A 12,273-nucleotide genomic window follows, 5' to 3' on the forward strand; every position below is an offset into this window, starting at 1 on the left:
ATTATATATACATTTTATAAAATTATTTTTATTTTTATATATTCACAATTGGTTTTATTTACAGTAATTGGGTTTGGACTTTGCTACTTTCCTGCAAAAAAAAAGGATCGAAAACCTTCTACTGTGTGGAGATGATGGGAACAAATACACAATTGCAGTTTTAAACACTACCGACGTCGAAAACATGCTATTAGGCTACAATTGGCAGGACATTTGCGAAGCTCTTGATTTCAAAATTGGAAATATTATTCGCTTCAAGTTCCATATTAGTAACACCCGTGTTAGCACCAGATGCCATGTTTTTAAGTTAGTGTGATGAAATATCACATTTGTATTTTTATCAAGACACCTTTTAGTTTCATTTACTATTTCATGCATGTCATTCTGCTTTTTTTCTTCTTTTTAAAAAAATTATCGTGTTTTTATTTCTTCTTATCGATCATTTGTAAACAAGTAATTCAAGGTGTCTTTTAAGTAACATCGATTTATTGTATCTTTTAATTTTATTTTATGCTGTTAAATATTTAATTATTATATTGTATGCTACTAAATTTATCAAAACCAATAAACATTTCAATTAACAATTTTATCCCTTATTTTTTCGTAATTAATGGACATGTTTATAAACAATTTCATCATCAATTTCAACTACCTACTTACAGCTTAAATAAGTAACCTTCTAATCAATCAAAAGTATCAATAAATTTTTCTTTTAATAATACTAATACGTTTTAATGGTTATTATAAATTTACCAACCAACATATCACTTATGGCCCAACAACTTTTTTTTTTGGCTCAGTATTATGGCCCAACAACTTGATGTACTTTAATATTTATTTTTATGGGTGTAGTAACTTCTGCTTATTTAACAGGAAATCCATTACATAGATAATTCATCATAAGCTTAACCATATTATTCATAGCAATTCATAGCAATGCCTTTCCTTTCTGTAATAACTGGAACACCAATTTCAACTTTTGTTATTGTCAAAATTTCGGATCAGGTTTTATATTTTTATTACCTATTAATATTCAACTAGTGTAGTTTACTATATTGTCATAGTTTTTTTTTTCACACTATTTTTATGTTAATGCTAACACTTACTTGATTACACTCTGTAGTTATATCCTGAGGTTGAACCCACTTTTGCTGCGCGACAATACCAAAAACTGAAAAAAAAGTGGCATGTTTTCAACAATAATGAATCATCGACAACATTGGGTTTCAATAGAGATTATATTAATCCACTTATCCAAACAGGATGGGCCGAATTCAAAACTCTCAATAATCTACCCAACAATGTTGAAATTACGGTTGGACATTACGGACCAAGAATATTCAACCTAATTTCATACAAAGAAATATCTCTACCTACTGAAATTCCATCTTTCCACAGCCGAAGTATTAAACCAAATGAAACTATTTTTTTTGAGATTCTCATGACTCCTGAAAATATCACAGCAACAAAATTGGTTAGATTTGTTTAATATTTTTCAATATATACTACTATTATAAAAAACCTAACAATTTGACACAATCTAATTTGTGTTCTTATTTTCATCCGCAGAAATTGCAATACAACTTTGCAAACTTCTTAAGAGAACATATGTTGTACTTTCTTTTACTCATAGGAGATAATGGGTTTAAAGAGGATTGCTCAGTTAATGATTTTCATGATTCAAAAAACACTTCATTAGGAAACTCATGGAACAAATTCGCTGCAAGTCAATATTTCAAAATTGGGGACATCGTTCGTTTCAAATTCGATCTATCAAATTTAAATGGAAACTGCAAAGTCTACAAATTGGGTGGGTGACTGGATGAACTGTTACAACAACAAATGTGACAAATCTACTATCCGCTTTTTTTTTTAATCTATGTACCTTTAAATTATAACTCACTACTTTCAATTTATCGCATTGTATTTTATTTTTATTTTATTTAAGTTTAATCAATGCTGTCAACAATTTATTATGTGTATTGTTTTTTACTTATGTTAATATAATTAATCAGCCCAATAAAAAATCGCCCTTTAAAAGTTTCTCATCCCACTAACGACTTTATCACCAAACCCATATATATATTCCATTTTTACCCTTGGTCAAAAAATTCGGAACGTGTCTTACGAATTTTATAGTACAAATTTTTAAATATTTTGGAAAATACATTCCTAAGAAAAATTTAAAATCATTTGATATGTACTTTAGACACGTAAAAACAATAAAAATTACAAATTTTTGTTCAAAATTCAATTTCGTATATTCATATTCAGTAGATAATTTGTCTAAGTGATTCATCGTCGCATTAGCATAATTCGTCTCTCAAAATAATAAACCAATATTATGTTATGTTTAGGATCATGCAATTGTTAAAACAGGTCATTTTTTATTAATCTATAATATCTTTGCATGTTTTGACTAAAGATCATGCAGTACGATTTTGGACTCATGCACAATTTTTTTCACTTCATGATTTGTACTTGCTTAAGTGAATCAATCTACCTTTTGGATACATCACAATGACCAAGAATCTACTTACATCTCTCACGTGAACAAATTTTTGAAGAATCTACCTTTTGCAAACCAACAAATATTTAAATACAATTTATTCTATATCTATACCTTCTATTTTAATTCTATATGTATATATACATGTGTGTGGCTTTGTGTATTAATTGTGGACAAAAATACACTTTAAATTAAGCTCACTTTAGATTATCACACCAAAAAATACGATTATTAAATTAAATCAAATATTATATCATTACAAAAAAAATTAATAATATCTAAAAGTTAATTGCAAGTAGTACAATAAAATATTCTTTTATAAAATAGTCATTATTTTTTATCTATAAATACATGCATTTAACAAAGCTTTACTTACTTTTCTTACTTCATTATCAATGGCATCAAAATGGCCTCCTCTAATTCGTGGAAGTCCTCTAGCGATGTTTGAAGCTGTCCATCTTCCTAATGAGGTATGAGAAAAAACTTTTCTTCGTTTTTGAATATTCCATACTATATAACTTAACATGAGTCAATCACTTGCAGACTTTTGGAGAATTAGATCATTTTTTTATTAGAAAATATTCTAAGGAACTTGGTAATCAATGGAAATTGTATGATGGAGATGGAATTCCTCACCAAGTAGAGTTCAATATGTCAACTACCAAACCACTAATAACTTTTGGTTGGCCAAGGATTAGAAATTATTATAAATGGAATGGAAATCAAAGACTTACATTTCACTACTATGGTCAAAATACTTTTCTTATGATTGTTTGTGAGTTTGAACAAAATGAGTCTCCATCTTCTTTTCCTCAATATCATAGTTTGAGTACAAATCTTGATGATTATCGCTCTTTCCTACTTGTGATAAAGGAATCCCATCTTAATTCCTCTAAATTGGTTAGTTCATAAATTTTTTCCTTTTTAACAACTTTTACCTTTAATAGCCATGTTTTCTCAGTACATATATACTAACAATTCAATTTTGTCAATCTTTAGGTTCTACCTCATGATTTTGGATTCCACCTATCATTATCAGTTTTTACAGAATTCATCGTATGCGGTGCTCATCATGAAAATGTGACGTGAAAATTCACAAAAAATGGTGAAAATGGAGTTGAGTTTACCTTTACAAAAGGATGGAACAAATGGTGTAAACTCAATAACATTGTTGAAGGAAATATATTAGATTTTAACTGTGATGCATTTATGTATACAAATATTATTATCGTCAGTAATATGTAATTTATTATGGCATATATATATATTTTTTCATAATTTCTAAGATGTTATGAATATATTTATGAAAAATATTTGGTATTTTTTAATACCATTATTGTTGAGTTTATTAATTTTTTAATATGTTAGTACATTTAGATATATGAAACTCTCTAAACCTTAACTACTACTTTAAATTTTTATAGGGTTAAGGAATAATTTAATAAAAATTTTATATAATAAATAAACCAATAAATATACCAAAATTTTTGTGCTACTTTTAAGCTAATTCGACTTTTTTCATTTAGTTCAAAAAATATTCCAATATATATATTACATAAATTTTAAGAAATACCAACACTACAAAACAAGTAAAGAATTTTAAAATATTATTTTATATTATTAATCTTAAAAGCCTTAGTATATAGAAAAATATTCACAAATATCTTAAATTTGAAATGCAACACATTGGAAATGGGTTTACAAGGTTGGATATAAGGTTTCTCATGGACCAACTTTATCTTTGGCTCAAATTTATGGCCCAAATTGAATCATCTTCAATAAATCAACCGTGTATATAGGGGTACGAAATGAACAGTCACAATTTATAAGGAATACCAAAATGAACAGTCACAATTTATATCTAATTCATATTTTATCCATTACTAAAAATGACAACACGACAATTGAAAAACAATAGACAAAAAGAACTTTCCATATCCTTCTTGGACTTTACCCAACAATAAGACAAAACCGTTGTAACTTTCCTTTTCCAACATATACTTTCCCTTTCAACCAAAGTACTTTACAACAACAATTCTAAGTTTCCCCAGCCATTAGATTGCAACAACCTCCTTCACTATCAAACCAAAACCGTTCAGATTCAAGATGGCGTCTTCCTCAAATGGGTAAAGATTTCGACCTTTTTGCAGTTTCAATCGTTTTTAAATCTTTTCTTTTTTGTTCTTTTTGTTCATGCATGTTTGATAAACGGTTTCGATAATCATAATTTCCAGATTAACATATATATTGATCAATTGCGAAATCGATTTCAATTAATACTTACATTGCTCATTATTCGTAACTTTAGCCGTAGGATTTGGTATATAAAAGTTTATAATTTTAAACCCTGATATATCTGACTTTTTTTCTCAATTTTTTTTTTAAATTTCTGATACGTTTTAGGACTACACAAATCAATGGAGATCAACGAAACAGCACTTTCGAGAGTATCATTTATCCGAATGAGGTTCGTGACTATATAATGTTTTGTATTTTTTTCACTATGTTTATATAGATGAATATTATTATAATTAGTAATTTTTATCTATGTGTATAGAAACATAAGAAGAGTCAAAATCAATGGAAATATTATACTGTAATAAATCCAAATATTTGTGGAAATTTTACATTATACTGTAAGATTTATGATTTTCAAGTTCTATAGATACATAAATTGTTTTTTTGAATTATAATAGTTTAGTAGTTTTTATCTATGTGTATAGATACATAAATTATTATTTTCAAATTCAACCCATAATTTTGAAATCATTATACAAATACTTTAATTTTTCCCTTATATTAAATGTCAAGTATTAAAACATATAATGTTTTTCCAATTTAGGGACCAATCAATATTCCAATGGATTTTTTTAATGATTGGAAATGTGAACTGAATAATCATAAGGATGCCATCATTACGACAAATTCTGGATCAGTGAAAATCAGACTGAGTTTGAATGAAGACATATCATTCATGTTCTATGGGCAGTTAGTAGCTAAAAAATTTGGATTTCAACATCCTACCAGAGTAATGTTTGATTATAAGATCGCCCGTAACGAATTTGAGATGACATGCATTCAAACAATGGAGATTGGAGAAAGACCAACCACATTTGAAACTGTGATCAGTCCTTTCAGGGTATATTGTTCTATACTATACTTTTGCTTTATATGACTGTTTTATACCATAAAAAGAACCAATTATTGCTAATAATGTTATTTTACCTTCAAATGCAGTCCAAAATTCAAATTCCATCTGAATTCCATGAACTTTGGAAAAGGGAATTGAATCGATTGAGCTACGGCAGGATTGTAGCAGAAAAACTATGGGCACAAGTCAATTTTGAAATGCATGGTACAGAGTACTTTATGCATGGGAACCAGATTACTGAAGTTTTTGGAATTGAAAACCAATAAGGGTCCTCGTTGATTATCAGATTACCAACAATGATTTTCACATGACCTTTGTAAGTTATATTGAGGATGTGGAACACTCTAACCAAACAGAGGTTTTAGCAAATGAATCAGATGGGAATGAATCAGATGGAGCAACGGAAGTCCAGGTAATGATTTTTATTGGTGTTAAATTTAGAAACATACAATTTTCAGATAACAATTGATGTTCTTTTTACAAATATCTATATTTTCAGAATGAAATGGAGGAAGACCAACACGAAGAAGATGATGCTGGACAAGAACAGGATGATCTAACAGTTACATGGAATACAACAGTAACAAAGGCCATTTCTAATCTTTCAAAGAAACAAGTGCTGGTAAATTTTTATAACATTCAATTTCTTTATTAATTCATTACAATTAGATTTTGATTAATCTAGAATTACTACATTTGATCAATTTGGAGAACAAATAAATATATGGTTTTGATTTTCTAAGTTGCAATGTAAATTGTCTCATGTATGATGTAAAGTTTGATTGCCAGCTATTCTGTTAATTTTTTTTGTTATTATTGCAGCACTTCCCAAATCCTATTTCAAGGGGAGTGCTAGCCAATACCAACCAGATTCAGCTAATAGCAGAAGACAGTGATTTTGAAATTCCATGCAAAATTCATACTTCTGAAAGATCGCTGAAAACTGGAAAATTTGAAAAGCATATTGGCAGAGGATGGTATGAATATGTGCGCCTTCACAGGCCAAGGATTGGGGATAATTTGCTGTTTGTGCTGTATCCAGAAAGACCAGAGCTATATGTGAGGCTGGAACGTTTTAATATGAATCGGGATTAGGAGCGGTAATCTTTCTTGCTCCTTCAATTTATAACAGACCCATCTTTCTCATCTTATGCTATGTTTCATGATGATTAATTGCAAAAGCTTTAATGAATTTATATGTATATTAAGACTCAGTAAGGACAAATGTCAGCTACTATAATCTGTAACACCCAAACCCCTTAACGCGAATTTATTAAATATAAATAAATAAAACACTTAAGAAAATCTAGGCGTCACATGTTAATAATACAAACCACGGCATAATTTAAAATCATGCTAGCACAGCGGAATTAAAAGCGAATAATTAATATAGTGCTTATCATACAACAGTCATAATTGTTCACACAATATCCTTAGGCTCTAGGCCATATCAACAAAGGATATTATGTTTACAACCCAAAAGATTAGGAATAGCAAAGTTAAATATGCCATCACGGGCTCAATACAATCCAAACGAATAACCCGACCCGGTAAAACCTAACCAGAGCAATACTATACAACCCATCAAAAAGATATATAATATATATCTAAGGAGTAGTCTACGCTAACTCCTCACCAAAAAGTGTGCTACTCCAAGCACGAGCGACGCCCTCTAACTCTGATCGGGATCCTCAACCTGAGAACCTGAACCCCCAACGGTCCAGCACATAACACAAAACATGAGAGTTAGATCACATAATCAAAATACAAGTGCAAGTAAATCGATACTTAAACACTTCTTCAACAACATAAGCGTGCCTCACAATTATACATATACATATACATATATTCACATCTATAATCCAATTAGAAGTTCTCAAAAACACTTAATCGAATACCAACTATCAAGTATCAATTAGCAAATACCACAATAGCCAAACATGTGTCACATATCATTTATCATCAAATGCACACATAGCCTAATGCAACTCTAATGCTTCAACTTCATGAATGTCACCCTAGACATTTCTAATGCATGTGGTACCATCTTCTTTATTAGAGTATCTCACCTCTAATATCCTTCTTTATCGGATAAATATAATCCGATATACTTCTTTATTGGAATAACCAATATCCTATTTAATTCATGAATGCATGTATATGTTTCATGAATCAACTCACAATTAATAGCATTAAGCTTCTTCCTTTACAATGTGGAATAATATCCAACATTCTTCATTATTAGAATAAACAATTATCCTAATATTCTTCATTAATCACTTCCTTTATCATATCTCATCATCATACAATTAATCATAGCTAAAAGCACCTAATTGTATGTTAGAATATCACAATTACATGTTATAAGTGCATAATTCCACTAACAAAACATCAGCAAAATAATCCTGTTACAGAGCTGTTCGCTGTAGCGAACAGGTAGCGAACAGGTAGCGAACGCAAACAGACACAAAACCTCAACTGGCGAGCAGTTGGCGAGCATCTGGCGAACACGTTCGCTGTAGCGAGCATCTGGCGAACACGTTCGCTGTAGCGAGCATCTGGCGAACACGTTCGCTGTAGCGAGCAGGTAGCGAACCACACCAGAAGAACATTTGTTCTTGAGTTTCCAGAAAATGATTTTTCACTCAAAATCACCCAAAAATCCCATTTTCATGTTATAAATCCCAAATGAGTTCACATACAAGTGCAACAAACATGTTTAAGCATAAAAGGACGGCTAGTTTTCCCGATCTACATCGTTAACATCGAAAAAGCAAGGATTTAACATTTATGAGTCTAAAAGCTCAAGAACACATATAATCACTCAAAACATACAAATTCTCATTATTTAACCCATGATTTCGCTCACACTACGTGGTAGAAGTATATTGAACATGTTACTAACATTGGGTTTCACTTTCTCGAAGATTAACTCTCCCAAACCAAAACGAAAATGGGGTGGAGGAAGTTCGGGTGAGGAGAAATCGACATTCTCCCCTTCCTCGGATCACCCACGATTAAGGAAACTACTCTCATACCTGGATTCGAAGAAAACTCGACGAAGATCTTGAATCTCTAGCTTTTCTTCTTGCCCAAGCTCTCAACTCTTCTCTTCAACTCTAAACACAAGAACTATGAGAAAAATGAATTTCTCTCCCTTGCTTCATGGCCATAAGGGCGCCACACACACACCTCACAAGGCCCATTGGGCCTCAAGCCCATTGGCTTGGCCCAATAACACGATAACTCTCACTATCGCTTAATAACTAAAGTACTCGACAAATAACTCTAGTTATTAACTTATTTAAAATGCCACGTCAAATAAAATATTTTAACGCATTAAAATTAATAATTTGAAGATTGGGTCGTTACATAATCTGTGTTAGATTAATGTTTAAGTCAATATCCTTTCCTTTGTAATATGACAGATATTATATTTTGCGGGTCTTTTAATTAAAGTGCTTGAGCCTTCATTATGGAAACATAATATTCTATCTTTTATTGTTGCATACATTTGACTAAGATTAATATTACAAATATTGTTCTTAAAATATAAATTATATGACATACAAATCAAAAGATAACAAAACAATACTTTGTCTTATAATGTAGTCAAATTTAAACATTGATTCAGAATAGGCTTATACATGTTAATTAATTTTTCAAAACTTCAAAAAAATAAGTAGATCTAAAATGGTGAAACAAAGTTTCTGAACAACATTTATATTACCTGTATCGATAAATGCATTCTCCCCATCGCATATATATCTGTCATTGCTACTCAATTTTGATGAATTTATTTCACAATTGACATTAATAACCAAATTCTCCCATACCATAACAATAACGATTCTTTGGTTATTTGTATTACCAATGATGCTCTGTGTCGAAAATGGTAGGAGCTGATGACAATATCCCAAACTCTGGGTGATTGAATATCTTCCCCGTCAACAAAATTCAAATAAAATATGTATAAGATACAATTAGAAGAATAATTAACACAAGAGATATTACTTATGTAGATTAACATTCCTACAACTAGATTTAGGCATATAAACTCTCAGAATCATATATTTCAAAAATACCAAAGAGGAAAACTTATTTTTTTTTTCCTTCAGGTAAACATTGATAATTACCTGATCTGGATCAAGACACTTTGGTAAGATTCTAAAACGAAATTGTTCTTTCAACGTCTGGAAATTTGGATCCATAGAGATGGAAAATTTTTCACAGCTGACCTTTGTAAACCTATCCGTGTTTTATGTTCAAATCACAATAATTAGATATGGGTTTCATAATTCGGATCATGGCTTTGTAATGGGCCAACTTTGGCTATAGGGCATATATTGATATTCAAATAAGCCTTTTTATTTATGTTTTTTATAGATATTTTTTTGGCCCAATTCTATGACCCATTTAGCCCAATTAAACACCACAACACCTACTCCACCTTCATCTTAGCAAAAATCTGACCTAAAACGGCTGCACTCAATCAAGTAAGTTTCTCCCCCTTCTTACTCAATACGATTTCTTATTTCTTCCTATTCTTATACATATCACTAAATTTGGTTTTATTATCCATTCTTTACTATGTATCCTAACCTATCTAAACCTTCAACAATCATGTTTCTTTGATAATTACTATCAATTGACTTTATTTTATGACTGATTGTTCTGAATCATCATATAGGGAACAAATGGATTCGTCAAATAACAGGTATACATCGATTTTCCTTTGCCTTGCCTTCTTATTATTACACAAAAAAATTTAAACGAATCAATCCCAGAATTTTTATTTTTTTTAATCCTGGGGATAAATATCATATTACAAACCCTAATTGGAAAAATATTAGATCAATTCATAGACTCATATTGTTATAAATTTATTTGTTTTGAATCTATTGAATATGAATTTCATTAATCACAATTTGATTTTCCAAATTACCTGTGTATGTGTATATATTCTTCCTTAATAACCGTATGAATGTATGAAAGTTCATCTAAATAAATGTTTTTATATAGTGATTCTGGAATTGATCAATTGGAAGCAGAATATGGAAGATTTCTGGATGACTATGCAAAAAACTATGATAATTACGATGGTCAATCTACAAATGAAACTGATGAAGACATATCACATATTGATAAGAACATATCACAGTGTACTGATAATGTGTTCGGTCAATCATTGGGTAGATTGTCAATTACCGGTCAATTCACTAAAATATATATTTTTGAATTGACTCTTGGTCAATTAAACAAGGCTAAAAAAACTGGATTTGTAAGTTCTTATTCAAGTTAAATTTTATGTCTTTCTTTCCTTTCCTTACTACCATATTGTTTATAATGTCTTATTCTAATAACTATTATTACTTTTTGTAGACATTACCTTCTGAATTTAGCAATTATGTAAGGCAATACAATTTTCATAAGTTGGTTCTGGAAGTACTAAACAAGAGCAGTTCAATTGTTCACTTACAAATTCCGGAAAATCATTTAGAGAATGTCAAGATTGCCAGAGGATGGAAAAATTTCTGCTTCGACAACAATATTAAATTAGGAGATAGATTAAGTTTTGAATTCAAAGATATCACCTTAAATGTTTGTCAGGTTTCCGTAGTTTAGACTAAGTTTTATGCTACATCACTAAGCAACTTTATGAAATGATTTATTTTAAGACAAATTATGTTATTTTCTTAGTATTTCATATTCCGTCATAAGGTTGTAATGAATTTTATCTTAACTTATTAATGGATTATACTATTATGCCAAATCCAATTAATTGTTCTTTTTATAAAAAAAAAAATATTTTTTTAACCAACTACATCACGCGCCAAAGGCGCGTGGAACGCGCCGTACAACCCTTACGACCTAACGCACCAACGAAATATAACGCGCCGAAGGCGCGTCCCGTGCGCACGCACGGGTTTTTAACTAGTTAATATGTAAAAGAGAGATAATAAATCAGTTAATAGTAAAGAGGAGTGCTAGCAACACACTCTTTAATAAACACACTCTAACACACTCTCTTCTATTGGTTAAAATTTATATGGGTCCCATAAAAATTATATGGGTCCACATTTTTTTTATGAGTGTGTTCAAATGAGTGTGTTGCTAGCATTATTGAATAGTAAAAATAAAACTTGACTTTGGAAAGGTATACAATGTCTGAAAAATGAAGGGCACACTAATTGTGTTGTGTTCAAATGATTAATGATGAAAACGAAGCGGTGCAGTAGAAGAGGCATGAGGCTAGAGTGAAAAGTGATTAGTAGGCAAAATTACAACATTGTCCTTAGTTTAGGCGGACTAATTTGGCGGAAAAACTTGATTAGCATGTTTTGTGTTTTAATAAGAGCTCCTACTAGACTATCTACATAAACTATTGGAGATAATAAGGGCCAAAAAATATTAAAACAATAAAATGAATGTATGTATTTATAGAGATTGTTTTTGTTTATATTGTCCATGTAATTTTCATATTTCTTTTATTATATTATAGGTATCAAGTTTTTATCGACATTTAACTGTTATTGATTAATTGCTTTCGGAGAACATGTTGGGAACAAAAGATTCAAGCGGCCGTGTATATTCCTCTTCGAAGAACATTTTT

At 30.3% G+C, this 12,273-nt stretch overlaps 2 protein-coding genes and 1 long non-coding RNA gene across 3 annotated transcripts; all 3 read left to right on the plus strand.

Annotated features, from left to right (window-relative positions):
- The first annotated feature begins 936 nt into the window (after positions 1-936).
- On the plus strand, positions 937-1,818 carry LOC123923040. The gene is made up of 3 exons (XM_045975691.1): positions 937-1,005; positions 1,124-1,474; positions 1,570-1,818. Exons 1-3 carry the CDS (start codon positions 937-939, stop codon positions 1,816-1,818), a joined length of 669 nt encoding a protein of 222 aa, XP_045831647.1.
- A 4,162-nt stretch (positions 1,819-5,980) lies between these two features.
- On the plus strand, positions 5,981-6,572 carry LOC123919573. The gene is made up of 3 exons (XR_006813273.1): positions 5,981-6,072; positions 6,160-6,282; positions 6,483-6,572. It is a non-coding gene; the product is annotated as an uncharacterized LOC123919573 (long non-coding RNA).
- A 3,560-nt stretch (positions 6,573-10,132) lies between these two features.
- On the plus strand, positions 10,133-11,431 carry LOC123924773. Its single transcript, XM_045977745.1, has 3 exons — positions 10,133-10,377; positions 10,683-10,941; positions 11,043-11,431. The coding sequence occupies exons 1-3, from the start codon at positions 10,322-10,324 to the stop codon at positions 11,283-11,285; spliced, it is 558 nt and encodes a 185-aa protein (XP_045833701.1). The 5' UTR covers positions 10,133-10,321; the 3' UTR covers positions 11,286-11,431.
- The last annotated feature ends 842 nt before the right edge of the window (positions 11,432-12,273 follow it).

Source organism: Trifolium pratense, linkage group LG4, assembly GCF_020283565.1.
Source record: "Trifolium pratense cultivar HEN17-A07 linkage group LG4, ARS_RC_1.1, whole genome shotgun sequence".
Lineage (NCBI taxonomy): Eukaryota > Viridiplantae > Streptophyta > Magnoliopsida > Fabales > Fabaceae > Trifolium > Trifolium pratense.

Coding starts and splice junctions, on each gene's coding strand:
- LOC123924773 (XM_045977745.1), top strand. CDS start 10,322: ATGACTGATTGTTCTGAATCATCATATAGGGAACAAATGGATTCGTCA. Junction 10,378..10,682: donor ATGGATTCGTCAAATAACAG/GTATACATCGAT, acceptor GTTTTTATATAG/TGATTCTGGAATTGATCAAT. Junction 10,942..11,042: donor AGGCTAAAAAAACTGGATTT/GTAAGTTCTTAT, acceptor TACTTTTTGTAG/ACATTACCTTCTGAATTTAG.
- LOC123923040 (XM_045975691.1), top strand. CDS start 937: ATGCCTTTCCTTTCTGTAATAACTGGAACACCAATTTCAACTTTTGTT. Junction 1,006..1,123: donor TTGTCAAAATTTCGGATCAG/GTTTTATATTTT, acceptor TACACTCTGTAG/TTATATCCTGAGGTTGAACC. Junction 1,475..1,569: donor ATATCACAGCAACAAAATTG/GTTAGATTTGTT, acceptor TTTCATCCGCAG/AAATTGCAATACAACTTTGC.